The sequence below is a fragment of the Nerophis lumbriciformis genome, linkage group LG04 (genome assembly GCF_033978685.3).
Source record: "Nerophis lumbriciformis linkage group LG04, RoL_Nlum_v2.1, whole genome shotgun sequence".
In the NCBI taxonomy this organism is placed as follows: Eukaryota; Metazoa; Chordata; class Actinopteri; order Syngnathiformes; family Syngnathidae; genus Nerophis; species Nerophis lumbriciformis.
Genome location: NC_084551.2, coordinates 62,075,001 through 62,102,500, shown reverse-complemented (window position 1 = coordinate 62,102,500; position 27,500 = coordinate 62,075,001). Strand labels below are relative to the sequence as shown.

General features: G+C 39.1%; 2 protein-coding genes across 3 annotated transcripts in view; one reads left to right on the top strand and one right to left on the bottom strand.

Annotated features, from left to right (window-relative positions):
* The window catches only part of fam110d (family with sequence similarity 110 member D), a 181,216-nt gene extending 164,814 nt beyond the window's left edge, over positions 1–16,402 (bottom strand). The window contains exon 1 of the mRNA XM_061958739.1: positions 16,298–16,402. The gene's annotated coding sequence lies outside the window, so the exon portion shown is untranslated. The remainder of the gene's footprint in view (positions 1–16,297) is intronic.
* Positions 16,403–17,117: 715 nt separating this feature from the next.
* The window catches only part of slc9a1a (solute carrier family 9 member A1a), a 112,243-nt gene continuing 101,860 nt past the window's right edge, over positions 17,118–27,500 (top strand). For both annotated transcript variants that reach the window (XM_061958736.2, XM_061958735.2), the window contains exon 1: positions 17,118–17,397. In XM_061958736.2, the coding sequence (XP_061814720.2) occupies positions 17,118–17,397 (280 nt within the window). The remainder of the gene's footprint in view (positions 17,398–27,500) is intronic.

Sequence of the window (27,500 nt, the reverse complement as noted above, 5' to 3'; positions counted from 1 at the left end):
GGGTTTTCAAGGGTTCTTGTTAACGCTAATGGTTCCAGTAAGAACCATTTTGATCCAGAGAACCCTTTAAAACCCATTTTCTGAATAATTGGTTTTAAAAGGGTTCTCACTAACACTAAGGGTTCCAGTAAGAACTATTTTGATCCAGAGAACCGTTTTTGGAAGAAAGAGTTCTTCAGGGATTGTTGAAAGCATGGGTAAGATCATGTGTCACCAGGGACATACTTCCTGATAACATTTGCCAATAATGGTGCCTATCTTTAAATAAATGTTTTTCTCATTAAAATGTTTTGAATGTTTGTTCAATGTCAACATGATAAATGACCACAATATAATATGAACTAAACTGATCTGTAGAGTACAATATGGTTCTTTATAGAACCCTCAGAAGACAAGACGGTTATCGGTGAAAACCTTTGAAAAGGGATGTTTTTAGAACCCCCTGTGTCAGGTCTAGATGAAACCCTTGAAACATGAAAGAGTTCTTTGTGGAACTCCCTGTGTGGGTTCTAGATGAAACCCTTGAAACCTGAAAGGGTTCTTAGTGGAACTCACTGCATGGGTTCTAGATGAAACCCTTGACAAACGAAAGGGTTCTTAGTGGAACTCCCTGTGTGGGTTCTAGATGAAACCCTTGAAATACGAAAGGGTTCTTAGTGGAACTCCCTGCGTGGGTTCTAGATGAAAGTCTTGAAATACAAAAGGGTTCTTAGTGGAACTCCCTGTGTGGGTTCTAGATGAAACCCTTGAAATACGAAAGGGTTCTTAGTGGAACTCCCTGTGTGGGTTCTAGATGAAACCCTTGAAACATGAAAGGGTTCTTAGTGGAACTCCCTGCGTGGGTTCTTTGTAGAACCTCTCATGGGGGGTTCTGGGTGGAACCTTACACACACAGTTCTAGGTAGAACCCTCCGAAAGGGTTCCAGGTGGAACCTTTATAAAAAGGTTCTACCTGGAGCCAAAAAGGGTTCTCCTATGAGGACGAGCCGAAGAACCTTATATGGTTCTACTTAGCACTTTTATTTCTAAGAGTGTACAGTGTCTCACTGATCCACCAGGGTTAATTGTATAGGTCTTAACAAAACGCTATGCCACAGATGATTCCTCAGCTAACCATCCCACTTCTGACCCCATCTGTCACAAAGGAGAACCCGACGGACCATGGAGTATTCGGCTGAATAGACCCAAAGAGACCAAAGACTAAGGCTCTTTCTGTCAGGACGTGGATTTTTACGCAGCTTGCTGCAAGATTTGTTCTCCCGAGATGCAATCGGACTAGACCAGACTTCGGTAGAAGGTAGGAACATGATTTAATCTTGACTATAAAAAGAGGTGATAACAAAGAGGCGCACAAGGCGAAGGCACGAACTTGGCGCAGGGAAAAAAACTAACACTATAACGTAAACAATGGACAGCCCGTTGCCGTGGGATGCCATATTCAAACTAATCTATAAAACTACTATTGATGTGCAAAATCATTATTTTCAAATTTAAATTATTTATAACTTCTTACCCACGGGGAAAATGTTAAAATTATGGAATATGACAGAGTCAGATGACTGCCGATTTTGTTGTCAGGAGTCTGAATCCACCCTGCATTTGTTTTGGTATTGTCATATTGTGTCTTCGTTTTGGGTGGAAGTTGAAAAAATGTGTTTAAGGATTGGTTTGTTTATGAAGCTTGATGTGGTTTCTGTTATTTTGGGAGAGTTCATTGACAATCATGATTTAATCAATTTAATTATAGTACTCACTAAAAGGTTTATTTTTAAGGCCAAAAACAGATACACACTTAGTATTACTTTTTTTTAAAACATTTATTCAGTATTTTTTAACTTTAGAAAGTTACATGGTTGAAAACGATAATGATGCCAAAAAACATAAAAAAAGATGGGAAGTCCTCAAAGGCTTATGTTGAAAGTGTAATTATGTTTATAGAATATATGCTATCTGTTGTTGTGTTCCCTAATTTTGAGTGACCTGAACATAATCTGGACTGTACATACATTTTTTTTTTTTTTTTTTTGGAAAATGTAATTTTGTTTATATATTATATGCAATCTGTTGTGTTCCCAAATTTATAAATTAATTTATCTATTTTTTTTTTTTCAGTGTACATGAATGAAGGTGTGTGTTGCTGAACCCGACTTGGACAAACCCTTTAAACAAATCTAATTTCATTTACAACCTGGTCTGGTGAAGATAAGGTCCTTTTTTTTTTTTAGATAAGATAAATAAATATTTTCTTGGATAAAAAAGAAAGTAAAACAATATAAAAATAATTACATAAAAAAAAAAAAAAAGTAATTAAATGAAAATGTTAGTGGACCAGTAGCACAAACAATCAAGTGTGCTTCAGGGATTGTGTCCCTTGCAGAAGTGTTGTCCATGTTGTGGGAACCAGAATATTGGTAGCAGAAAGAAACAACCCCTTTTGTGTGAGTGGGTGTGTGTGAGTGTGAAGGTTTTTTTGGGGGGTTGATGCACTAGTTGAAAGTGTATCGTGTGTTTTTTCTATGTTGATTTAATTAAAAAAAAAAAAAAAAAAACTATGGACATAAAACAAACAACACTTACTGTGGCATAAAAAAGTCAAAACAGAGCAATGGCATGAGCAGAGCATGAAATGAACATCAGCATGAACTATCACAGAGTAATGTCGCCAGGCCGACTAACTGGCAACGACAGGCTTAAATAGTCTCTCCTGATTAAAGCAGGTGCGTGTTAAAACAAATGAGGCAGGTGAAAACTAATGAGTCGGCATGGAAACTAAAACAAACAAGGGTGCACAAAAAACAGGAACTAAAGAGTCCAAAACTAACAGAACATAACTAAACAAAACATGATCTAGACCACAGATCATGACACTTTCCCATTCCTAGAGTCTACTGCAGAGCCATCATCTCTCCCGAAGGTCTTTTTACTGCACGGTATGCCAGCCACAGATAACCATTAACTTCTGACACCATTTGTCCAAGAATTCCGCAGAACTGTAGACAATAAATGAAGCCATAAACACCTTAAAAGGTGCAATACTGACCGAGGCTACTTTAAAGTAGTTTGGCAACATGAACCATGCTGTCATTGACTTCAGCCTTTTCATTACCAGCTTTCTGGCGGCAGCATCGAGCGCCCTGCTGTCCGATTTACGACAATGACTCAGCATGAATTTTGGCCTTGAAAAACAAACGGTGGATAGACACTTCCTGCTCTGAAGAAATGTACATCTTCATCATGCAAAACACATTTTTGACAGACCCTGACCGTGCGGGTATGACAAGTTGAGGGTTTGCTTGCCCTGACTTTTGGCTACAAACCTTTGCAGAATCATTGCTATACCACCGCTCTCACTGATGCCACACACACCTAATTATACGTATACTGTTGGTCTAGCAGAGCCCAGTACTGAGGTGACATCATCTTACATGAAGTTGTGTATTTATTTATTATGGACATTTACAGTACAACATTAGACAATATCACTTAGGATTAGGGTTGTCTTGATACCAATATTTTAGTATTGATACTTTTCTTAATAAAGGCGACCACAACAAAATGGCATTATTGGCTTTATTTTAACAAAAAAAATCTTACAGTACATTAAGCATATGTTTATTATGGCAATAAAAGAACAATTTAGTCCTTAAATAAAATAGTGAACATACTAGACAACTTGTCGTTTAGTAGTAAGTAAACAAACAAAGACTCCTAATTAGTCTGCTGACGTATGCAGTAACATATTGTGTCATTTATACACCTATTATTTTGTACACATTATGAGGGACAAACTGTAAAAATTAATGATTCATCTACTTGTTCATTTACTGTTAATATCTGCTTATTTTCTGTTTTAACATGTTATAGCTACACTTCTGTTAAAATGTAATAATCACTTATTCTTCTATGCTTTGATACTTTACCTTAGTTTTGGATGATACCACACATTTAGGTATCGATCCGATACCAAGTAGTTACAGGATCATACATGGGTCATAATTTAAGTTCTCATGTGTCCAGAGACGTATTTCCTGAGGTTACGAATTTAACATAAATTTTAAAAAAAATTAAAAATATTTCTTAAATATTGATGTAATCATAGTAGTATCGACTAGATACGCTATTGTACTTGGTATCATTACAGTGGATGTCAGGTGTAGATCCACCAATGGCATTTGTTTACATTGTGACGCCGGTGAGCTATTGGATCCTCCTACGGTGTGTAGTGAAGCATGTTTAGATATTCCTCGTCCCTTGTAAGAAACGTACTTAATTTGTCACCATGGAAACAAAGATTAGTGATTTAGAAGTAGCTAAAACACTGCGGATGGATGTTAGCCGCTAACTATCTAGCCATGTCTTAAAACACCTCTTCCTGAGGGTGTTTCAGTGTTATAACTTCACCTTTATCTTTACTTTTTACACCAACATGCGTCCATTCTCCCTTTTCTGTCTACACACTGTGTCTGCTTGTAAGTACTCTGTGTGTGTGCGCTGCCCAACAGGCTCCTCTGCTCGTAAAACCAGCAATGTCATGAAAAATAAAAATATATGGCGAACCAGTATTTTTCAAACAGTTAGTACCTTTTTTGATTTATTAGTACCGCAATACTATACTAGTACCGGTATACTGTACAACCCTACTTAGGCTGTAATTCAGTGCCTTAAGACACTACAGTGTTTTAGCCAGTAGTTGTCATTGTCATGGTGGTATTAATTGAACCATATCTTATGTTATTGTAGTTGTAGTGGTGTAGGATGGTAGGACAATCAGATGGTATAGCACGACCGCCCAGAAACTTGAGGGTTGCCGGGTCGAATCCAGCTTTTGCCTTCTCGTCACTGCCGTTGTGTCCGTGGGCAAGACACTTCACCCACATTCCTCCCAGTGCCACCCACACTGGTGTAAAGGTAGCCTGAATGTAGAAAATGGGTTTCTCAATGGAAAGCGCTTTAAGTCACGAGAGAAAAAGCGCTATATAAATATATTTGACAGTTTAGTTTGTCAACATTAAAAGTCCCCACGATGGTGAGAGGCATGCTTAAAAAAGTGACATTTCGAAACATCACATGTTTACACAATTTAACATGCCCAAAAAGGAGAAGATGCAGAGTTTATTCAATCCTACCGCTTCTTTGTGTCTGATAGTTTTACTTCCTGTGTTTTAACCATACTATTTTTTTTTCTAAAATGGAGAGTATAAAACGTGTAACAATACAAGGGATGGATGCACAATGCAGTGATGAAAGTAAAAGAAAAAGAAAGCGTTAATTAAACAAATGAAAAAACAATGTTAAATCATTTGAAATCAATTAAAACTGACAAACATTGTATAATGTTTGAATAAATGCAGGAGGAATAACTATTATTATTTACAGTATAATAATGACGGATAAAGAAAATACAGCAAGTATAAAAGGTGTAACATTACACTGGATAGATGCCTAATGCAGTGATAAAAGTAAAGGGGGAAAATGTGTTAAATAAAGCAACAATATTTGAAAATCATTTTAAAAAAGTTCAAATAAAACTGACAAAAACATTGTATAATGTACAAATAAAAGCATAATTAATAACGGCTATTATTTATTGAAATTCAGCAAGTATAAAAATGTGTATTGAACAGATGCCTAATGTAGTGATGACAGTAAATGGGAAAATAAAAAAAAGTGTTAAATAAACAACAATACTTGAAAATAATTTAAAAAAAGTTAAAATAAAACTGACAAAAGCATTGTATAATGTATAAATAAATGCAGACTTAATAACTATTATTATGTATTGAAATTCAGCAAGTATAAAAATGTGTATTGAATAGATGCCTAATGTAGTGATGAAAGTAAATAGGAAAATAAAAAAAGTGTTAAATGAACAACATTTTAAAATAATTTTTTTAAAGTTAAAATAAAACTGACAAAAACATTGCATAACGTATAAATAAATGCAAACGTAATAACTATTATTATGTATTGAAATTCAGCAAGTATAAAAATGTGTATTGAATAGATGCCTAATGTAGTGATGAAAGTAAATGGGAAAATAAAAAGTGTTAAATAAACAACATTTTAAAATAATTTTTTAAAAGTTAAAATAAAACTGACAAAAACATTGCATAACGTATAAATAAATGCAAACGTAATAACTATTATTATTTATTGAAATTCAGCAAGTATAAAAATGTGTATTGAATAGATGCCTAATGTAGTGATGAAAGTAAATGGGAAAATAAAAAAAGTGTTAAATAAACAACATTTTAAAATAATTTTTTTAAAGTTAAAATAAAACTGACAAAAACATTGCATAACGTATAAATAAATGCAAACGTAATAACTATTATTATTTATTGAAATTCAGCAAGTATAAAAATGTGTATTGAATAGATGCCTAATGTAGTGATGGGAAAATAAAAAAGTCTTAAATAAACAACAATATGTTTTTTTTTTTTTTTTAAAGTTCAAATAATTTAAAACTGTGAGAAACATTATGTAATGAATAAATACATTGAGAAGCAATGACCTTTATTATTTATTGTAAAAACAATGATAGGTGAAGGACATCCATGATAAATAATTTCAGGCTCCATAAAGCGTAACCATGAGAACCAAATAGTATTTTCCTTGATCCAGACTTTGCTCTGTGCAGATGTGTAATGGAATTATCCTGGGATTTACGTTTTATGTTTGGACATAGCTTTATGTTGTTATGACTTTTGTGTAGGGGAGTAAATGTAATCATCATTGTAGTTAGCTGCTCTGTGGTGCAGGCTAATTCACTTTCACCGTGAAGGGGAAGGAGCTAATCCTTAATGGTTATGTGGCACAGCAGCAAAGGGCTATGACACTTAATGACAACATAAAAAAGGGATAAAGACAGATGTGCAATGTCACAGGCGTGGGTCTCCCTAGAATGTCCACTGTACTGTGCAGCGTCCAAAATGAATGACAACTTTCTGTGTAGTCCTTTGATACAAGTGCCGAGTCCTGTTTAGGTTCCATAAATCAAGTCCTGAGAGGTTGTCCCCAAAGCCAACACAAACAGAAGTCTCTTTAAGTTACTGTCAAGCATTGTTATGCTACATTCTGTAGGCCGCAGTGACCTCTTGTAACTCTCCTTTCCGGTTTCAGATCTCTCAGCCCTTCGCATGACTTGATTCCGTAAACATATGCACCCACATTCCCATATCGGCCACCGCCAATACCGATGGTCGAGTTAGGTCATTTAGATGCTTTGAAAGCCTTTTGGTCATTGATAATCCAATACTGAGAGGAACTTTTAACACATTTTAAGTCCTCTGGGTTAGTGTAAGGTTAAATTTGGACAATTTATGAGTACGCAGCTCACCAAACACTAGAAAGTCCTTCGGAAACGGAATGTGCATATTGACCGAAGAAAGTATGGCATACTTTGGTGCTCCTTGGAGACCACATATGCTTTCTAGCTAAACGTGTATAGGTCAGGATGTAAGAAATAGAGCAGTGGTCCTCAACACTACCGTAGGCAAACACAACCAAATCACTTCAGCCATAAATGTGACTTAAGGTTAGTGCAGATCAACTGTTTTGCTGAAGTAATATTTATTTGTGTAGCACCTTTCACAGACAAAAAGCTACAAAGTGCTTTACAACAGAGTTAAAATATTAGAGATGACACCTACATATAAAAGGCCAATATAAATATCCAAAGTAAAAACACAATATAAAAACACAGTATAAATAAACAATATAAAAACACAGTATAACTGAACAATATAAAAAACTAAATAAAAGACAACATAAAAATCCTAGCAGCCCGAGAGTAGCTAATTAAAAGCCTGAACAAATAATTGAGTCTCAAGTTTGCTTTTGATGGTGTCATCCGAGACAATTGAACACAATAATCGTTCCACAGCCCGGACGAATCAATCACCTCTAGTCCGAAAACGAGTGTGTTGGACCTTTAGCACAGTCTGATCCATAGACCTCAGAGGCTGAGTTGGGATGTAAGGCTGGATGAGAGCACTGATATGAGAAGGAGCCTGACCATGCAAGGCTCTGAAGGCTAGAACCAGAATGATATACTTGATCTTACAGGACACTGGCAGACAATGAAGTTCTTTTAGAATCGGGGTTTTGTGGGTCCTCCAATTTGTCTGGGTCAGAATTCTCGCTACAGAGTTTTGCAATAATTGTGTTCGAGAGAGATCTTTCTTGTTCAGACATGAAGAGAGACTATTACATAGTGTCAACGCGTGGACACAAAAGCATGGATTATAAGCTCCAAATCATTTTGTGACATTAATTTCACAAGTTCAAAATGTTCCTTAGATGAGAAATGCAGTTCCTGGTCAGCTTCTTACAATGCTGCACTAATGACAAAGATAACCCCCAAGTTTCTGAGGATTGGCTTAGTAGACTGGCCTAAGTCACCCAAGTAATGTTTAATTCCTGGAATTGAATCTTCAGGTGTGATAACCAGTGTTTCTGTTTCGCCTGCATTGGGCTGCAGAGAGATATGGCATAGCCGTTGTTTTATGTCCACTAAAAAAACAAGCAAAGAGTTACGCTTCTGAATCTCAAGACCGCTTAAAGGAGCAGTGAAGCTGGGTATCTTTAGCGAATATCATAAGGTGACTGCCTCTTGAAGCGCATTGAGAGAATGCCAAGAGTATGCGAAAAAGTAATCAGAGCAAAGGGTGGCTATTTTGAAGAAACTAGAATATAAAACACGTTTTCAGTTATTTCACCATTTTCTGTTAAGTACATAACTACACATGTGTTCATTCAGAGTTTTGATGTGACAATCTACAATGTAAATAGATAGAATAGTCACGAAAATAAAGAAAACACATTGAATGAGGAGAAGGTGTGTCCAAACTTTTGGCCTGTACTGTACATATAAACATACATATAGAATATTTATCGCTATATATATCTATATGTGTAAATATGTGTAATATGTATATATATGTATATGTATATATATATACATATACATATATATATATATATATATATATATATATATATATATATAGATAGATAGATAGATAGATAGATAGATAGATAGATAGATAGATAGATAGATAGATAGATAGATATATATATATAGATAGATATATGTCCGATAATGGCTTTTTTGCCGATATCCGATATTCCGATATTGTCCAACTCTTAATTACAGATACCGATATCAACCGATACCGATATATACAGTCGTGGAATTAACCCATTATAATGCCCAATTTGGACAACCAGGTATGGTGAAGATAAGGTCCTTTTTTAAAAAAATTAATAAAATAAAATAAGATAAATAAATTAAAAACATTTTCTTGAATAAAAAAGAAAGTAAAACAATATAAAAACAGTTACATAGAAACTAGCAATTAATGAAAATGAGTACAATTAACTGTTAAAGGTTAGCACTATTAGTGGAGCAGCAGCACGCACAATCATGTGTGCTTACGGACTGTATCCCTTGCAGACTGTATTGATATATATTGATATATAATGTAGGAACCACAATATTAATAACAGAAAGAAACAACCCTTTTGTGGGAATGAGTGTAAATGGGGGAGGGAGGTTTTTTGGGTTGGTGCACTAATTGTAAGTGTATCTTGTGTTTTTTTATGTTGATTTAATAAAAAAAAACAAAAAACAACAACAAAAAACGATACCGATAATAAATAAAACCGATACCAATAATTTCCGATATTACATTTTAAAGCATTTATCGGCCGATAATATCGGCAGGCCGATATTATTGGACATCTCTAATACATATATATATATATATATATATATATATATATATATATATATATATATATATATATATATATATATATATATATATATATATATATATATATATATATATATATATATACATATGCACATATATAGTCATCCATTTTCTACCGCTTATTCCCTTCGGGGTCGCGGGGGGCGCTGGAGCCCATCTCAGCTACAATCGGGTGGAAGGCGGAGTATACCCTGGACAAGTCGCCACCTCATCACATGCACATATATATACACATACATATATATATATATATATACACATATGCACATATACATATATATACATATATATATATATATATATATATATATATATATATATATATATATATATATATATATATATATATATATATATATATACCAGTGAAGTGCAGTCACTAGAGGCAGGTGAGGCGGGGCCTCACCTGCCATCATGGAAAGAAAAAAAATGTAAAAAGAAAAAAAAAAAAATTAAATTGTTATATGTATGCAGTGATTATACTATAAAGTTATTTTCCATTTAACTTCACCAGTTTTAGATTATTTTTATTCAAAATCGCTGAATTTTCACATTTGCCGTTCAAATACTGAGAAGAGACGGTGCGGTGAACAGCAGCCAGTTGAGGCACGTCACTCAGTGCCTCAACATGGACGGACTCGGCTAACTGCTGGCCTGCTGTGCAGTGAGACTGTATTGCTATATGAATTATATTATACATTTCCATAGTTTAGTTAGCTGAGGTATATAATGTACAGTGTATTTAGTCAACAACTGTATGTGTGTAACGTATTTCTTAAATAAATAAATAATGATAAATGGGTTGTACTTGTATAGCGCTTTTCTACCTTCGAGGTACTCAAAGCGCTTTGACACTACTTCCACATTTACCCATTCACACACACATTCACACACTGATGGAGGGAGCTGCCATGCAAGGCGCTAACCAGCACCCATCAGGAGCAAGGGTGAAGTGTCTTGCTCAGGACACAACGGACATGACGAGGTTGGTACTAGGTGGGGATTGAACCAGGGACCCTCGGGTCGCGCACGGCCATTCTCCCACTGCGCCACGCCGTCTCTTGTGCTGAGCGATCATAAAACGGCTGCAACTAAAGCCCACAATTAAACTTTCCACGTGCAAGATTTAATCTATTTAAAAAAGTTATTTCATAAGAAGCCAAAAAGTGCAAAAACAATAATGTTCGTGTTGGAGGAGTTGTGAATGACTGCAGGGACACAACATTAGGTACACCTGGTGTATATAATTCACAACTCCTCCAACACAAACATTATTGTTTTTGCACTTTTTGGCTTCTTATTAAATAACTTTTGTAACCTATTTTATGGGCTTTCCTATTTGTGATGTTAAGTTCCTGTTATGCGCTGTTATACAGTATATGCCTTGAGCTCTTATTTTGAAGGCGCCAAGAGCGGAAGTGATGACATGTTGTACTGGAGCGGAGGTTTTTGAAAGAAGGTAATAAAGTGGTCCTCGTGTAAACTGGAGCCTCCGTGTTTGTTATTTTGTAGTTTCATACAGTATAGGCGACATTTATAAACCCTCGGTTACACTTTTTAAAATAGATTCAATCTTGCATGTGGAAAGTTGAAGTGAGGGCTTTAGTTGATATAACACACCCGTCAGGGGTTCATTAATCCAGCACAACAGCGGCGAATGGACTTTATTTATAAGTAAAGGTAAGACCATAACGTTTTTTTTTATTAAATGTGCTTTTTTGTGTGCTACAGTTTGTATGTGTAAAGTTAAAGTTAAGTTAAAGTACCAATGATTGTCACACACACACTAGGTGTAATGAAATTTGTCCTCTGCATATGACCCATCCCTTGATCACCCCCTGGGAGGTGAGGGGAGCTGTGGGCAGCAGCGGCGCCGCGCCCGGGAATAATTTTTGGTGATTTAACCCCCAACTCCAACCCTTGATGCTGAGTGCCAAGCAGGGAAAAATGCTGGTATGAGCTTTTAAACATAACCCGTTAACTGCTGCCAATCAAATGGTGAATAAGATACTCTTTAGGGTTCATATGTTTGTAAATCTGACTGTGATGAAGTCAGTGCCTCACCAGTCATCAACCTCACCGCACGGCACTGATATATACACATATATGAAATACATCTAAATACCCCCCCGCATCCTATGTGGTAAAATTTTTGACACCATCCATCCATCCATCCATTTTCTACCGCTTGTCCCTTTTGGGGTCGTGGGGGGTGCTGGAGCCTATCTCAGCTGCATTCGGGCAGAAGGCGGGCTACACCCTGGACAAGTCGCCACCTCATCACAGAGTTTTGACACCACTGTTGTAAATATTTGTGTTATCTGATTATAACCATTTACCAAAAAATGAATGGCAAAACCGTATTGTAGTGATGGGTCCGGCAACACCGATGCATCAGCGCATGCGTCGAGCTCATAGAGCAAAACCCTGTGTCGGTGCGCGTACCGCTTTTAGAAAGTCACGTGACCGATCATGAGCTGTTTTGGTCACGTGACCGATACGCGAACTGTGTCGCACTGACGCCTCCTCTGTGCCCTGTGAGCGGATCTTTTCTACAGCCGGAGAAATAATAACTAAGAAGAGAAAGCGTCTAAAATTGAATACGTTGGAAAAACTGTTTTTAAAAAAAAATAAAAATGTGTAAAAAAAAAAAAAAAAAAAAATTTTTTTTTCCAGGTCCTCATTCACAACACGTTCTCTTAGATTTCCATGTTATGATACATGTTCACATTATTTATTGACTGCATCTAAAAAAGACAAAAAATATATTTTTATTTAAATGAAGTTATGAAATAATCCTAAATGAAATACAATGACTTGGTTTATATTATTGTATATACTAGGTCAGTGGTTCTCAACCTTTTTTCAGCAATGTACCCCCTGTGAATTTTTTTTAAATTCAAGTACCCCCTAATCAGAGCAAAGCATTTTTGGTTGAAAAAAAAAAAGATAAAGAAGTAAAATACAGCACTATGTCATCAGTTTCTGATTTATTAAATTGTATAACAGTGCAAAAATATTGCTCATTTGTAGAGGTCTTTCTTGAACTATTTGGAAAAAAAGATATAAAAATAACTAAAAACTTGTTGAAAAATAAACAAGTAATTCAATTATAAATAAAGATTTCTACACATCATCAACTTAAAGTGCCCTCTTTGGGGATTGTATTAGAGATCCATCTTGATTCATGAACTTAATTCTAAACATTTCTTCACAAAAAAAAAAAAATCTTTTTAACATCAATATTTATGGAACATGTCCACAAAAAATCTAGCTGCCAACACTGAATATTGCATTGTTGCATTTCTTTTCACAGTTCTTTTTGACAGACATTTTAGTGACAAACCTGAGCTTGTGCTTCACTGAGTTTATGAACTTACATTCATATTTTGTTGAAGTATTATTCAATAAATATATTTATAAAGGATTTTTGAATTGTTGCTATTTTTAGAATATTTAAAAAAAATCTCACGTACCCCTTGGCATACCTTCAAGTACCCCCAGGCAGGCCCGGCCCTAACCAATCTGGCGCCCTAGGCAAGATTTTAGGTGGCGCCCCCCCACATCGGCAGTGAAGTGTATATACTCACAAGAAACCGAATAGCTTTGTCTTTGACCTTTTTTTTTTTACTTACAACTATATCTAATATATAAAGGGGTGGAAAAGTGACTATTACCTGCAGGGCAAACATTAGCTAACCAGAAGGCAATAACAATGTAAACAAAAAACACCTGCTTAAAAGATCTAATACAATTGTCCCTAAGGAATGTAAGGTGGGAGTACTGTAATTACCTAACGTTACATTATTATTTTCCATAACAATTTAGCCCCCTCCACAATATTAACCCGACGTTAAAACAGATTATAGATTAGCAATTGCCGAATCATGTAACATTAGCTTAATGCTAAAAAGCCAGGTTACTATCACATTCTGTAACAGACAAATCATTTCATGTAGGCTAACGTTACCTACCTGCTACCTCTGTCTTTTCTCGTTTCTCCTCCTCTTCTTTTCTCTTTTTTCTTCCCTGGGCACCTGACAGTTTTGGCCGTTTTGACATCTTGTGTTGATTTTTTGATGTGGTGACGTCCAAAAAGAGTCATGATACGGGAAGGGAGGGGCGCACCGTGCGGGGGGTTCCCCCCGGTGGGGGGGGGGGGGGGGGGGGGGGGCGCGTAATGTTGTAACAAATAATATTTCTATTAAATAGGCTTTACTTTGCATTTTAATTAACGTGGGATTATTTTTTTTTTTAGAAATAATAGTACCAACTTTTATTTTATTTATTTTTTCTCCAACATTTGTGGCACTGGCGTGGCGCCCCCTGGTGGACGGCGCCCTTAGCATTTGCCTATACGGCCTATGCCACGGGCCGGCCCTGCCCCCAGGGGTACGCGTACCCCCATTTGAGAACCACTGTACTCGGTCATAAAATCAGTGTCAGTTGAGTCGGTCCATAGGTTGCCTGTAGGGATTTTTAATGTCCAGCAGATGTCAGTATTTAGTGACACAGTATCAATACAGTTTTGCAATGTGTCGAAACGCTTCATGACGCCTCATCAACCCATCACTACCGTATTGGTATTGGCATTGTATTTATTTGGTGTCGATTTGATACCAACATGTGCAGTACGGTGGAAGAGGGGTCAGTGCATCTGCCTCACAATACGAAGGTCCTGAGTAGTCTTGGGTTCAATCCCGGGCTCGGGATCTTTCTGTGTGGAGTTTGCATGTTCTCCCCGTGACTGCGTGGGTTCCCTCCGGGTACTCCGGCTTCCTCCCACCTCCAAAGACATGCACCTGGGGATAGGTTGATTGGCAACACTAAATTGGCCCTAGTGTGTGGATGTGAGTGTGAATGTTGTCTGTCTATCTGTGTTGGCCCTGCGATGAGGTGGCGACTTGTCCAGGGTGTACCCCGCCCAGGGCCGGCCCGTGGCATAGCCCGTATAGGCAAATGCTAAGGGCGCCGTCCATCAGGGGGCGCCACGCCAGTGCCACAAATGTTGGAGAAAAAAAAGAAAAAAAAAGTTGGTACTATTATTTCTAAATACAAAAAATAATCCCACGTTAATTAAAATGCAAAGTAAAGCCTATTTAATAGAAATATTATTTGTTACAACATTACGCCCCCCCCCCCCCCCCCCCCTCCTCCCCCCACACGGTGCGCCCCCTCCCTTCCCGTATCATGACTCTTTTTGGACGTCACCACATCAAAAAACCAACACAAGATGCCAAAACTGTCAGGTGCCCAGGGAATAAAAAAGAGAAAAGAAGAGGAGGAGAAACGAGAAAAGACAGAGGTAGCAGGTAGGTAACGTTAGCCTACATGAAATTATTTGTCTGTTACAGAATGTGATAGTAACCTGGCTTTTTAGCATTAAGCTAATGTTACATGATTCGGCAATTGCTAATCAATAAATAGCTAGTTCTGTTTTAACGTCGGGTTAATATTGTGGAGGGGGCTAAATTGTTATGGAAAATAATAATGTAACGTTAGGTAATTACAGTACTCCCACCTTACATTCCTCAGGGACATTTCTTTCTTTCTTTAGTTTATTTCGAACATGAACACACTTACATCATAATACATCACACAATTTCATATCATTTCATTTTACATCATGCCCGAAAAGGAGTAGGAAGAAGCAAAGCTTATTTAATCCTACCCCTTTCCCACTTCAAAGCGTTTACAAATATATAGAATCATTTACTGACCTTTTTATATAATAAAATAACATCTATGAATTAGTATACAACAGTTTTGTAATATGTAATTAATTAATTAATTCAGTCATTATTAACATTCTGAGATGAAGAATATCTTATTTTCAATAAGGTTGAAAGTATTTCTCATAATTCTTCTTCTTTGTACTCTGTAAGCACTATTATTTTGAACAACCTCTTAAACTGGATCATATCAGTACAATTTTTAACTTCTTTACTTAATCCATTCCATAATTTAATTCCACATACTGATATGCTAAAAGTTCTAAGTGTTGTACGTGCATATAAATGTTTGTATTAGATCTTTTAAGCAGGTGTTTTTTTGTTTACATTGTTATTGCCTTCTGGTTAGCTAATGTTTGCCCTGCAGGTAATCGTCACTTTTCCACCCCTTTATATATTAGGTATAGTTGTAAGTAAAAAAAAAAAGGTAAAAGACAAAGCTATTCGGGTTCTTGTGAGTATATACACTTCACTGCCGATGTGGGGGGGCGCCACCTAAAATCTTGCCTAGGGCGCCAGATTGGTTAGGGCCGGGCCTGACCCCGCCTTCCGCCCGATTGTAGCTGAGATAGGCTCCAGCGCCCCCCGCGACCCCAAAAAGGGAATAAGCGGTAGAAAATGGATGGATGGATGGATGATTATAACCATTTACCAAAAAATGTATGGCAAAACCGTATTGGTATTGGCATTGTATTTATTTGGTATCGATTCGATACCAACATTTGCAGTATCGCCCACCCCAGTAGCAATAGCCATGCTACTTACTGTACATGGCAGCCTTCTTACCCTCCATGCCGCTAGGTGCCACTGTTTCACGGCCATCGTCCTCCGCCCTCCAGCCTCCTCCTCTTCTCATCCAGCAAACCTCCGCGAAAGCCTCTGCATTTTGAAGGTTGAAGGGGGAAACAACACCCAGCAGGGCCGACGTGGTTCGACAAGCGGTACGAGAAGCCTCCCTGAAGGCGAGGCGTGGCACCTCCACTCGGGCTCTCCCTCCCCGGTGCTGACCCCACCAAGGTCCTGTCTTTAACATCCTCCGGCGGGGTTGGACGTGCCGCGTACGCACACACGGACATTGACGCGTCAAAAAAAAAAACCCATTGAAGAAAGTTTGGACGAGGAGACAAAATGCGACTCGGCTGTTGCGCGGCTGCTCTTCAAGGTCAGAATCTGGGCGACGCCGCCTCAGGAGGCACTTTGCCGGCCACTCGGCAGCGACGGAGAGGCGCCGAGAAGATCATCATCATGCCGCTGGTCGTCGCGTGTCTCCCGCATCAACAATGACACCTTTTGCAGTGTGAGGACGTCCGCGGTGGTCGAGCAAACTTGTAAAACCTCCGGGAAGGAAACTCCGCTTGTTTCTTCTTGACAGCAGCGACGGTGTTGTTGTTGTATTATGAGCGACTACTAATTATCTCGGCGTTTCCTGCTTCCTTCTCCGGCCTCGCCTGCTCACCTGCCTAGCAAGACGCCCCGCGCTGCTAGCTTAACCTCCCCGGAGACGAACGCCTCCTCGACGGTTCTACGCTTTGACGCTCGGTCGGCAAAGTTTGAAGCGACGAAGCTGCCCCAACTAACTTGAACTTGAAGCGAGCCTCGTTATCCGATGCCCCCGCGGAGAGGTCATCCCTCCCCGGGCAGCGTACCGGGGCGCGGGCTCCTCTTGCTGGTCCTCCTGGTGCTCCTGGAGGGCTCCGTGCTGCATCTCGGCGCCGCCAGCTCGCCGGATGTCGGCCACCGGGACAACTCGGACGTCCACGCCGTGGCGCAGGAGAGGCACAACTTCACCAAGAAGTCTTTCCCGGTGCTCAGCTTCGAGTACGAACACATCCAGGTCCCCTTCGAGATCTCCTTGTGGGTCCTGCTGGCCTCTTTGATGAAATTAGGTGAGTTGTTATGAAATAAGTGTCACATGTGTTTAAAGTTAAAGTTAAAGTTAAAGTACCAATGATTGTCAAATGCAATTATTCTCTGCATTTGACCCATCACCCTTGATCACCCCCTGGGAGGTGAGGGGAGCAGTGGGCAGCAGCGGTGGCCGCGCCCGGGAATCATTTTGGTGATTTAACCCCCAATTCCAACCCTTGATGCTGAGTGCCAAGCAGGGAGGTAATGGGTCCCATTTTTATAGTCTTTGGTATGACTCGGCCGGGATTTGAACTCACAACCTACCGATCTCAGGACGGACACTCTAACCACTAGGCCACTGAGTAGGTTTAGGGCAATGTTCCCTCTAATTTTCCATGTGTGTGAGCAAACACAAAAACTCCCTGAGCATTCAGTGGAGCCCATGTGAGCAACACCAGACGTGCACACTGTGCCTACACCAGCAGCACATCTGTCCCAAACCTGACTAAATAACAAGTTCAATCTCTATCCATCCATCCATTTTCTACCGCTTGTCCCTTTCGGGGTCGCTGGAGCCTATCTCAGCTGCATTCGGGCGGAAGGCGGTGTACACCCTGGACAAGTCCCCACCTCAGCGCAGGGCCAACACATATAGACAGACAACATTCTCTTATTATTATAATCAAATGACAGCAGTCATTTCCATTTCTAATATAAGCATTTAGGCCCACTTACAATGACAATAACAAAAAATATTGTTTTTCACGAACTGTGTCAATCAATCAATCAATCAATCAATCAATCAATGTTTATTTATATAGCCCTAAAGCACAAGTGTCTCAAAGGGCTGCACAAGCCACAATGACATCCTCGGTACAAAGCCCACATAAGGGCAAGGAAAAACTCACCCCAGTGGGACGTCGATGTGAATGACTATGGAAAACCTTGGAGAGGACCGCATATGTGGGTAACCCCCCCGCCCCCCCCTCTCTAGGGGAGACCGAATGCAATGGATGTCGAGTGGGTCTGACATAATATTGTGAGAGTCCAGACCATAGTGGATCCAACATAATAGTAAGAGTCCAGTCCATAGTGGGGCCAGCAGGACACCATCCCGAGCGGAGACGGGTCAGCAGCGCAGAGATGTTCCCAGCCGATGCACAGGCGAGCGGTCCACCCCGGGTCCCGACTCTGGACAGCCAGCACTTCATCCATGGCCACCGGACCTGTGCCCCCCCCCCACAAGGAAAAGGGGAGCAGAGGAGAAAAGAAAAGAAACGGCAGATCAACTGGTCTAAAAGGGGGGTCTATTTAAAGGCTAGAGTATACAAATGAGTTTTAAGATGGGACTTAAATGCTTCTACTGAGGTAGCATCTCTAATTGTTACCGGGAGGGCATTCCATAGTACTGGAGCCCCAATAGAAAACGCTCTACAGCCCGCAGACTTTTTTTGGGCTCTGAGAATCACTAATAAGTCGGAGTTCTTTGAACGCAGATTTCTTGCCGGGACATATGGTACAATACAATCGACAAGATAGGACGGAGCTAGACCGTGTAGTATTTTTTACGTAAGTAGTAAAACCTTAAAGTCACATCTTAAGTGCACAGGAAGCCAGTGCAGGTGAGCCAGTATAGGCGTAATATGATCAAACTTTCTTGTTCTTGTCAAAAGTCTAGCAGCCGCATTTTGTACCAATTGTAATCTTTTAATGCTAGACATAGGGAGACCCGAAAATAATACGTTACAGTAGTCGAGACGAGACGTAACGAACGCATGAATAATGATCTCAGCGTCGCTAGTGGATAAAATAGAACGAATTTTAGCGATATTACGGAGATGAAAGAAGGCCGTTTTAGTAACACTCTTAATTTGTGACTCAAAGGAGAGAGTTGGGTCGAAGATGATACCCAGATTCTTTACTGATTCGCCTTGTGTAATTGTTTGGTTGTCAAATGTTAAGGTGGTATTATTAAATAAATGTCGGTGTTTAGCAGGACCGATAATCAGCATTTCCGTTTTCTTGGCGTTGAGTTGCAAGAAGTTAGCGGACATCCATTGTTTAATTTCATGAAGACACGCCTCCAGCTGACTACAATCCGGCGTGTTGGTCAGCTTTAGGGGCATGTAGAGTTGGGTGTCATCAGCATAACAATGAAAGCTAACACCGTATTTGCGTATGATGTCGCCTAGCGGCAGCATGTAAATACTAAAGAGTGCAGGGCCAAGAACCGAACCCTGAGGAACTCCGCACGTTACCTTAACATAGTCCGAGGTCACATTATTATGGGAGACGCACTGCATCCTGTCAGTAAGATAAGAGTTAAACCACGACAAAGCTAAGTCTGACATACCAATACGTGTTTTGATACGCTCTAATAAAATATTATGATCGACGGTATCGAAAGCAGCGCTAAGATCAAGAAGCAGCAACATAGATGACGCATCAGAATCCATCGTTAGCAGTAGATCATTAGTCATTTTTGCGAGGGCTGTCTCTGTAGAGTGATTTGCCCTGAAACCGGATTGAAAAGGTTCACAGAGATTGTTAGACACTAAGTGTTCATTTAGCTGCTGTGCGACAATTTTTTCGAGGATTTTCGAAATAAAGGGAAGGTGGGACACCGGTCGGTAGTTTACTTGTATTGTTTGTCTGGGTGGAGGTCCTGCTTTGGAAATAGTTTGTACCCCTTTCAGACATTGCATTTAGTTCCCATTAAAACATTCACATGTTGCACAATGAGATGTAAGCAGGGGATCATGTGTACATTCCTGCAACTTCCTGTTTGTAAAAAAATATATATTTTATTAGTATTTATTTAATATACTAACAGCATTTCATGATTAATATTTATAAATTAAGATTCCCAATAAATGACACTAGAATAAGCACACATTTGATTGGTAAATCATAGTGTAACGACCTGGAATGACACTTTATGTGTGGTGTTGGAGTTGTCCGACTTTTTGTGTGGCTGTAAACGCATCGCTGGCTAAGTGCCATATGTGCATGTGTTGGCGCAAGTGAGAAAGAGCGAGCGGCTGCTGTTGATATAACAAAGTTGCTTTTGGTCTGGTTTGTACTGCAGAAAATGACCACTTTTGCTAGATATCATTTTTTTTACTAATGTTTTGGTGATGGGCAGCACGGTGGAAGAGGGGTTAGTGCGCCTGCCTCACAATAAGAAGGTCCTGAGTAGTCGTGAGTTCAGCCCCGGCCTCGGGATCTTTCTGTGTGGAGTTTGCATGTTCTCCCCGTGACTGCGTGGGTTCCCTCCGGGTACTCCGGCTTCCTCCCAAATCCAAAGACATGCACCTGGGGATAGGCTGATTGGCAACACTAAATTGGCCCTAGTGTGTGAATGTGAGTGTGAATGTTGTCTGTCTATCTGTGTTGGCCCTGTGATGAGGTGGCGACTTGTCCAGGGTGTACGCCGCCTTCCGCCCGATTGTAGCTGAGATAGGCTCCAGCGCCCCCCGCGACCCCGAAGGGACTAAGCGGTAGAAAATGGATGGATGGATGGATGTTTTGGTGATGTGTTTATGGCCGACAATAAAGAGTTTTGCTCAGTAAAGTGATGGATGGAATTCATGTCCTCAAAGCGTCTCGACAGACGTTAAAATATTTGAACAATGATGACGAAAACTGTTTTCTCTGTCGTGTCTGTGTCGTGTCGAAAATTGTTATGCGCTTATTTTTTTATTTGATTTTGTGCGTGGCATAGATTTGCCGTGCGCAGAGGACGCTTGTGCAGTGCGCAATTGCACAGGCGCGCACCTTAGAGGGAACGTTGGTTTAGGGTTCAGCTTAAGAGCTCATACACAGGTGAGCGAGCAATCTGGTGTGCCGTGGAAGATTATCTAATTTCACCTATTTGGGTTTAAGATATTTTTTGCAAACCAGTAATTATAGTCTGCAAATGATGATGTGTTGTTGTTGAGTGTTGGTGCTGTCTAGAGCTCGGCAGAGTAACCGTGTAATACTCTTCCATATCAGTAGGTGGCAGCAGGTAGCTAATTGCTTTGTAGATGTCGGAAACAGCGGGAGGCAGCGTGCAGGTAAAAAGGTGTCTAATGCTTAAACCAAAAATAAACAAAATGGTGAGGGCCCCTAAGAAAAGGCATTGAAGCTTAGGGAAGGCTATGCAGAACAAAATTAAAACTGAACTGGCTACAAAGTAAACAAAAACAGAATGCTGGACGACAGCAAAGACTTACTGTGGAGCAAAGACAGCGTCCACAAAGTACATCCGAACATGACATGGCAATCAACAATGTCCCCACAAAGAAGGATAAAAACAACTGAAATATTCTTGATTTCTAAAACAAAGTAGATGCGGCAAATATCGCTCAAAGGAAGACATGAAACTGCTACAGGAAAATTCCCCAAAAAGAGAAAAAGCCACCAAAATAGGAGCACAAGACAAGAAGTAAAACACTACACACAGGAAAACAGCAATATACTCAAAATAAGTCAGGGTGTGATGTGACAGGTGGTGACAGTACACCTACTTTGAGACAAGAGCTATATTGATGCATGCTTGGTTATGCTTTAAAGTCATATCCAACAAAAACGACTTTTTACTGTCAACTGAGTTTAGTTTTTTTTTAATGATTTCTGCTGGTGGTGTGCCTCCGTATTTTTCAAACGCAAAAAATGTGCCTTGCCTCAAAAAAGGTTGAAAAACAGTCTCTACAGTCTTGGTAGATCCATCCTTATATCCCTGCATCAATGTAGTGCTTCCTAAACAGAGGGGCCCCCTGGGGGAGCCGCGAGGTGTCGGGAAAAGGGGGTGTGAGAGGCAATAGTGTAATAGCACGTTTAGTGTTGGTAAAGAGCTATCTTCAGGGTTTCCCCGAGATTGACGTTGAGGCGTGGCGGGGGCGTTGTCATGACAACATCGTATTCTTTGCCATATGATTTTCGTCCAAAAGTCTAACAAAAATGTGTACATTTAAAATCAAATGTGTTAACATATTTTACATTGTATTGTTTTGCTCTATTTTCAATTATTGCTACTTATTGTGTGAATGCTCCAAAGCATTCTCACATATGGTTTTCTACACCAAAATTCATTTATTTCTTCTTCTTCTTCTTCTTCTTCTTCTTCTCCTCCTTCTCCTTCTTCTTCTCCTTCTTCTTCTTCTGGGCGTTCCCTTTACAAATTCCCAGAATTCCAGGTTGTCCGGGACATTTTTCCCATTCAAAATAATTTGGCCATTTTTCAAACTTCCACCATTTCCACATTTTTCAACCTATTCAAACCATCCCACCTCCAACATAGTCCACCATTCACAAAATTCAAACTTCTATTTTTTCCAAGTTAAAAAAAATTCCAGGATTTTCCAGAATTCCTGGTTTTCCAAAGCCCTATTTGCACCCTTTTCTCTGGCGACTAGTCCTTCCACATTTTTCAACACATTTCAACCATTCCACCGTCAAAACATTCTTCTTAATCAGGACAAAAACGTAATTGTTTTTTGAAGTGCAAAAATGACTGGTTTTCCCTAAATTCCAGGAATTCAGTAATGCCATTTTTCATTTCAACATGTTACTACTTCAGCATTTCTCCACCGATTTTAAACATTTCAACACCAACCATTTCAACTCATTCAGACCATTCAAGTTTTCTACCATTTATAAAAAAATAAAAATTAAAAATTAAAAAAAAATTCCTGCTTTTCCCGAAATTCACAATTTTTTCTGAAATTCCCATTGAAATCAATAGGACATTCTTCAAAGTTCCACAACTTCCACACAAACCATTCCAACTTCTAAATACTTAGTCTGTTCAGGAATTGTGCGCACTAGTTCGACAAGTCTAAAAAAAAAATTCCCGGATTTCCCATAATTCCTGTTTTTTTTTGCATTTCCCCCATTCAAAATGAATTAGCCATTTTTCAAACTTCCACAATTCCCACATTCTTCAACTCATTCAAACCATTCCACCTTTAACACATTCCACCATTCTGGAAATTCAAACTACTCTTTTTCCAAGTTAAAAAAAAAAAAAAAAAAAAAAAATTCCCGAAATTCCTTAATACCATTTACTACTTCAACATTTCTTGCTCCATTTAAACAATTCTAGCACCAACCAATTCAGCTCACTTAGGACATTCATGCTCCTAATCATTTTCCAAAAATCCCGCTTTTCCCAAAATTCCCAAATTTCCAGGAAGTTCCCATTAAAATGAATGGGACATTTTTCCAAGTTGCACAATTCCCACATTTTTCAACCTATTCAAACCATTCCAACATTAACATATTCCACTCATCCTGGACATTCAAACTAACACTTTCCCAAGTTCCAAACCAAATTCCGGTTTTCCTGGAAATTCGAACGCCTCAACATCCAAACCATTCCAACATTCAAACCATTTCAGCGTTTAAATGATTTCAACATTTAAACCATTTCTACATTCATCCTACATTCCATTAGCATTTCAGTTCAGCGTCAAGCTCTTCAACATTCAAACTATTCTTACATTCATACTACATTCTGTCAGCATTTCACTTCAACTTCAGCATTGGAGCATTCCCACACAATTCCTACCGGAATTGCCTCTTCTAGTTGTACAATGTACTTTAACGAGCAGCAAATCTAGCATCTTTTTCTGGTGTTATTATAGACTGTACTCATGTTAAGAGACTCTTTACTTCCGCCCCTCCATCTCCACGTGACGCATGACGTCACACTTCCCCGGCGCTTCTGCTCCATCTGCACTTTCTCTCCTTAAAAGCTGCCACTGTCCTAAATATTTGCTCATTTTGTAGATCGCTGTCCGTCGGGTATACTAAAATACGTCCACATTGCAGACATGCTGAGTCGGCTGCAGACAATCCCATGCATATTGCCTACGGTTTCGGCAACGCTCTTCTGGTGGTCAAATTATTTTTTTTGGCGGCCAAATTTTCGGTGAATCACAAGTGAATAGTGCACAAATATTAGTCTATGTGTTATGGGCTGGGTGATATAGACCAACATGATTTGGAACAATTTCCCTTGTGGATCATTAAAGTTTGTCTAAGTCTAAGTTAGGGATGTCCCGATCCGATATTTGGATCGGATCGGCTGCCGATATTTGCCAAAAATTGCGTATCGGCAAGGCTTGGGAAAATGCCGATCCAGATCCAGTTTAAAAAAAAACTCCGGTCCGTGTTTTCCAACACACCGATTTAAATAATACATTCCACTTTTCTGCTGCTCCGTAATTGCCGTTCCGCATTTTCCAGCACACCTTCAACACATTCACAGGTCTGCGGATTCTCACGCTGTTGCTTTTAGCTGCTGGCATTACACGACAGGCTCTTCTCACTCTTTCCTGTGTCTCCCTCTCACAGACAGCAAGCGCACCTTCTTACACACGTCACATACTGTCACGTCATACGTCACATACTGTCACGTCATACGTCACATACTGTCACGACATACGTCACATACGTATACGCCCTCCCCTAGCAGAGAGGTAGCAGCTTGGCTAACGTTAGCTATGATGCTAGCGCAGCCGTGCGAGCAACGCTCCCTTTAAGGTGCTCGCCTGTGCAATTGCGCACTGTTTAAGCGTCCTCTGCGCATAGCAAATCTATGCCACACACAAAATCAAATAAAAAAATAAGCGCATAACAATTTTCGACACACGGACACGACAGAGAAAACAGTTTTCGTCATCATTGTTCAAATATTGTGACGTCTGTCGAGACGCTTATCTCCATTCGGTGCCACACGCCCACACCATCAAAATGCCGAGGCAAAAATTTCCAGATCAACACTGTATGAAAAAATGTGTGATTTTTTTAGTTGTGATTTCCTTCTCTGCATGAAAGTTTAAAAGTAGCATATATTAATGCAGTATGAAGAAGAATGTTTTAATGTAGACATGCAAGCCTTGAAAGAAACATTTTAAAATCAAGACTACATTTCCTGCAAATGGGTGCATTTCTACCCTATATTTTAACTTTAGATTTATTCTCATATCAAACTCTTTTGGCTGTCTTTTTGACACTTACATCCGGCGCCCCCCTCCACACCCTGGATTATAAATAATGTAAATAATTCAATGTGATTATCTTGTGTGATGACTGTATTATGATGATAGTATATATGATAGTATATATCTGTATCATGAATCAATTTAAGTGGACCCCAACTTAAACAAGTTGAAAAACGTATTCGGGTGTTACCATTTAGGTCAATTGTACGGAATATGTACTTCACTGTGCAACCTACTAATAAAAGTCTCAATCAATCAATCAAAACACATAGAATCATCATACTGCTGTGATTATATGCATCAAGTGTTTATTCAAGGCTAAGGCAAAATATCGAGATATATATTGTGTATCACAATATGGCCTTAAAATATCGCAATATTCAAAAAAGGCCATATTGCCCAGCCCTAGTTCAATGATGCCATTTCTGTATGTCATGTATAATTTTGTCTATTTTGTGTTTATCCTTGAATAAACAGGTCAGTTTCTTGTTACCAACCATTGTGTATTATTCAAACTCTCCAAATTCAGCTGGCTAGTTGTTATCAAGAGTACTAAAACCCTTTTCAACATGATTCTGACAACTAAGTAGGCTAAATAACTTTAAACTTTAATACATGCTCGGATAGGCCAGTATCGGTCAGTATCGGTATCGGATCGGAAATGCAAAAACAATATCGGTATCGGATCGGAAGTGCAAAAACCTGGATCGGGACATCCCTAGTCTTAAGTCTATATCCTGGTATTTTTCGGCCGAATCTCGATATACAATATATATATCGGTATTTTAAACTAAAAGTGCAAAGTGTTCAGTTTAAACTCAACACCACATTATAGTTACTACCACTGTGGTGAAAATTATAAAGTCATTAATTGTAATAAATGCGTTATTTGGAAAAAAATATCTGTCATATGCAGTTGAGAGAATTTTATGAGAGATGCGTGTGTGTGTGCCTTTTAAAAAGTGCTGTCTCTTGCCAAGCGACATGTGACGTCAGTGAGGGTTTCCGCTGAACTGAATTTGGTAGCTTTAGCAGTTAGCAGCGGCAGTTTCCTTAAGCATTTCACCGGATTGTGTTATACCACTGGTTAATAAAGAAGAGCCACCAGACGCCGCAAACAGCCATAACAAAGGTACATCAAACGATACCGGTATGGCGGTATTGTCTCAAATATATATCTCTTTCTAAAATATACTGATATTACAGTTAATACTGGTATACCGCCCAGCCCTACTATGTATATATCCATTCATACTGTAACATAATGTTTTATGTTTGTGTGGTTTTGATGTTCATTGTTTCCATGATCGCGAACACGTCTGACTGAAAGAGGATTGGCGGTGAATGAGGAAATGTTGTTTATTGTTTATTGAATGGATCCCCATTAGCTGATGCCAAGGCGACTGCTAGTCTTCCTGGGGTCCATATAGGAGCATTCAAAATAAAAATACAAAGAATACATACATTACCAAACATTATACAAAGGAAAAATACAACATAAGATAAAAAAGCTAGTTAAAACCAGTATTAAAAATTCCCGTCATGTGGGCAGCTGCAATAGGTGTACCTTCAAAGCTGTCTTGAATGACAATTTACTTTGTGAGAGATTAATGTGAGATGGCAACCCATTCCAGAATGAATCTATACATGACTGTATGTTTGAGGAGATTGGTCCTGGGAGCAGAAAGTGCCAGATAGCCATTGCTGGCATTCCTAGTGTCATGAATATACATGTTAGTTGATTTTAAAAACTGTTTGTAAAAGTAATCTGCTGGTGATTGATCTAACATGATAGTTCTGAAGAACATAAGGAGACTACAATGCATCTTTTGTTCAACAGACAACCAGGACAGGCGTGAATGCATAAATTAATTATTAGTACGCATAGAACATTTAAGTACCAGTCTAGCAGAGGTGGGTAGTAACGCGCTACATTTACTCCGTTACATCTACTTGAGTAACTTTTGGGATAAATTGTACTTCTAAGAGTAGTTTTAATGCAACATACTTTTACTTTTACTTGAGTATATTTATAGAGAAGAAACGCTACTTTTACTCCGCTACTTTTATCTACATTCAGCTCGCTACTCGCTACTAATTTTTATCGATCTGTTAATGCACGCTTTGTTTGTTTTGGTCTGTCAGACAGA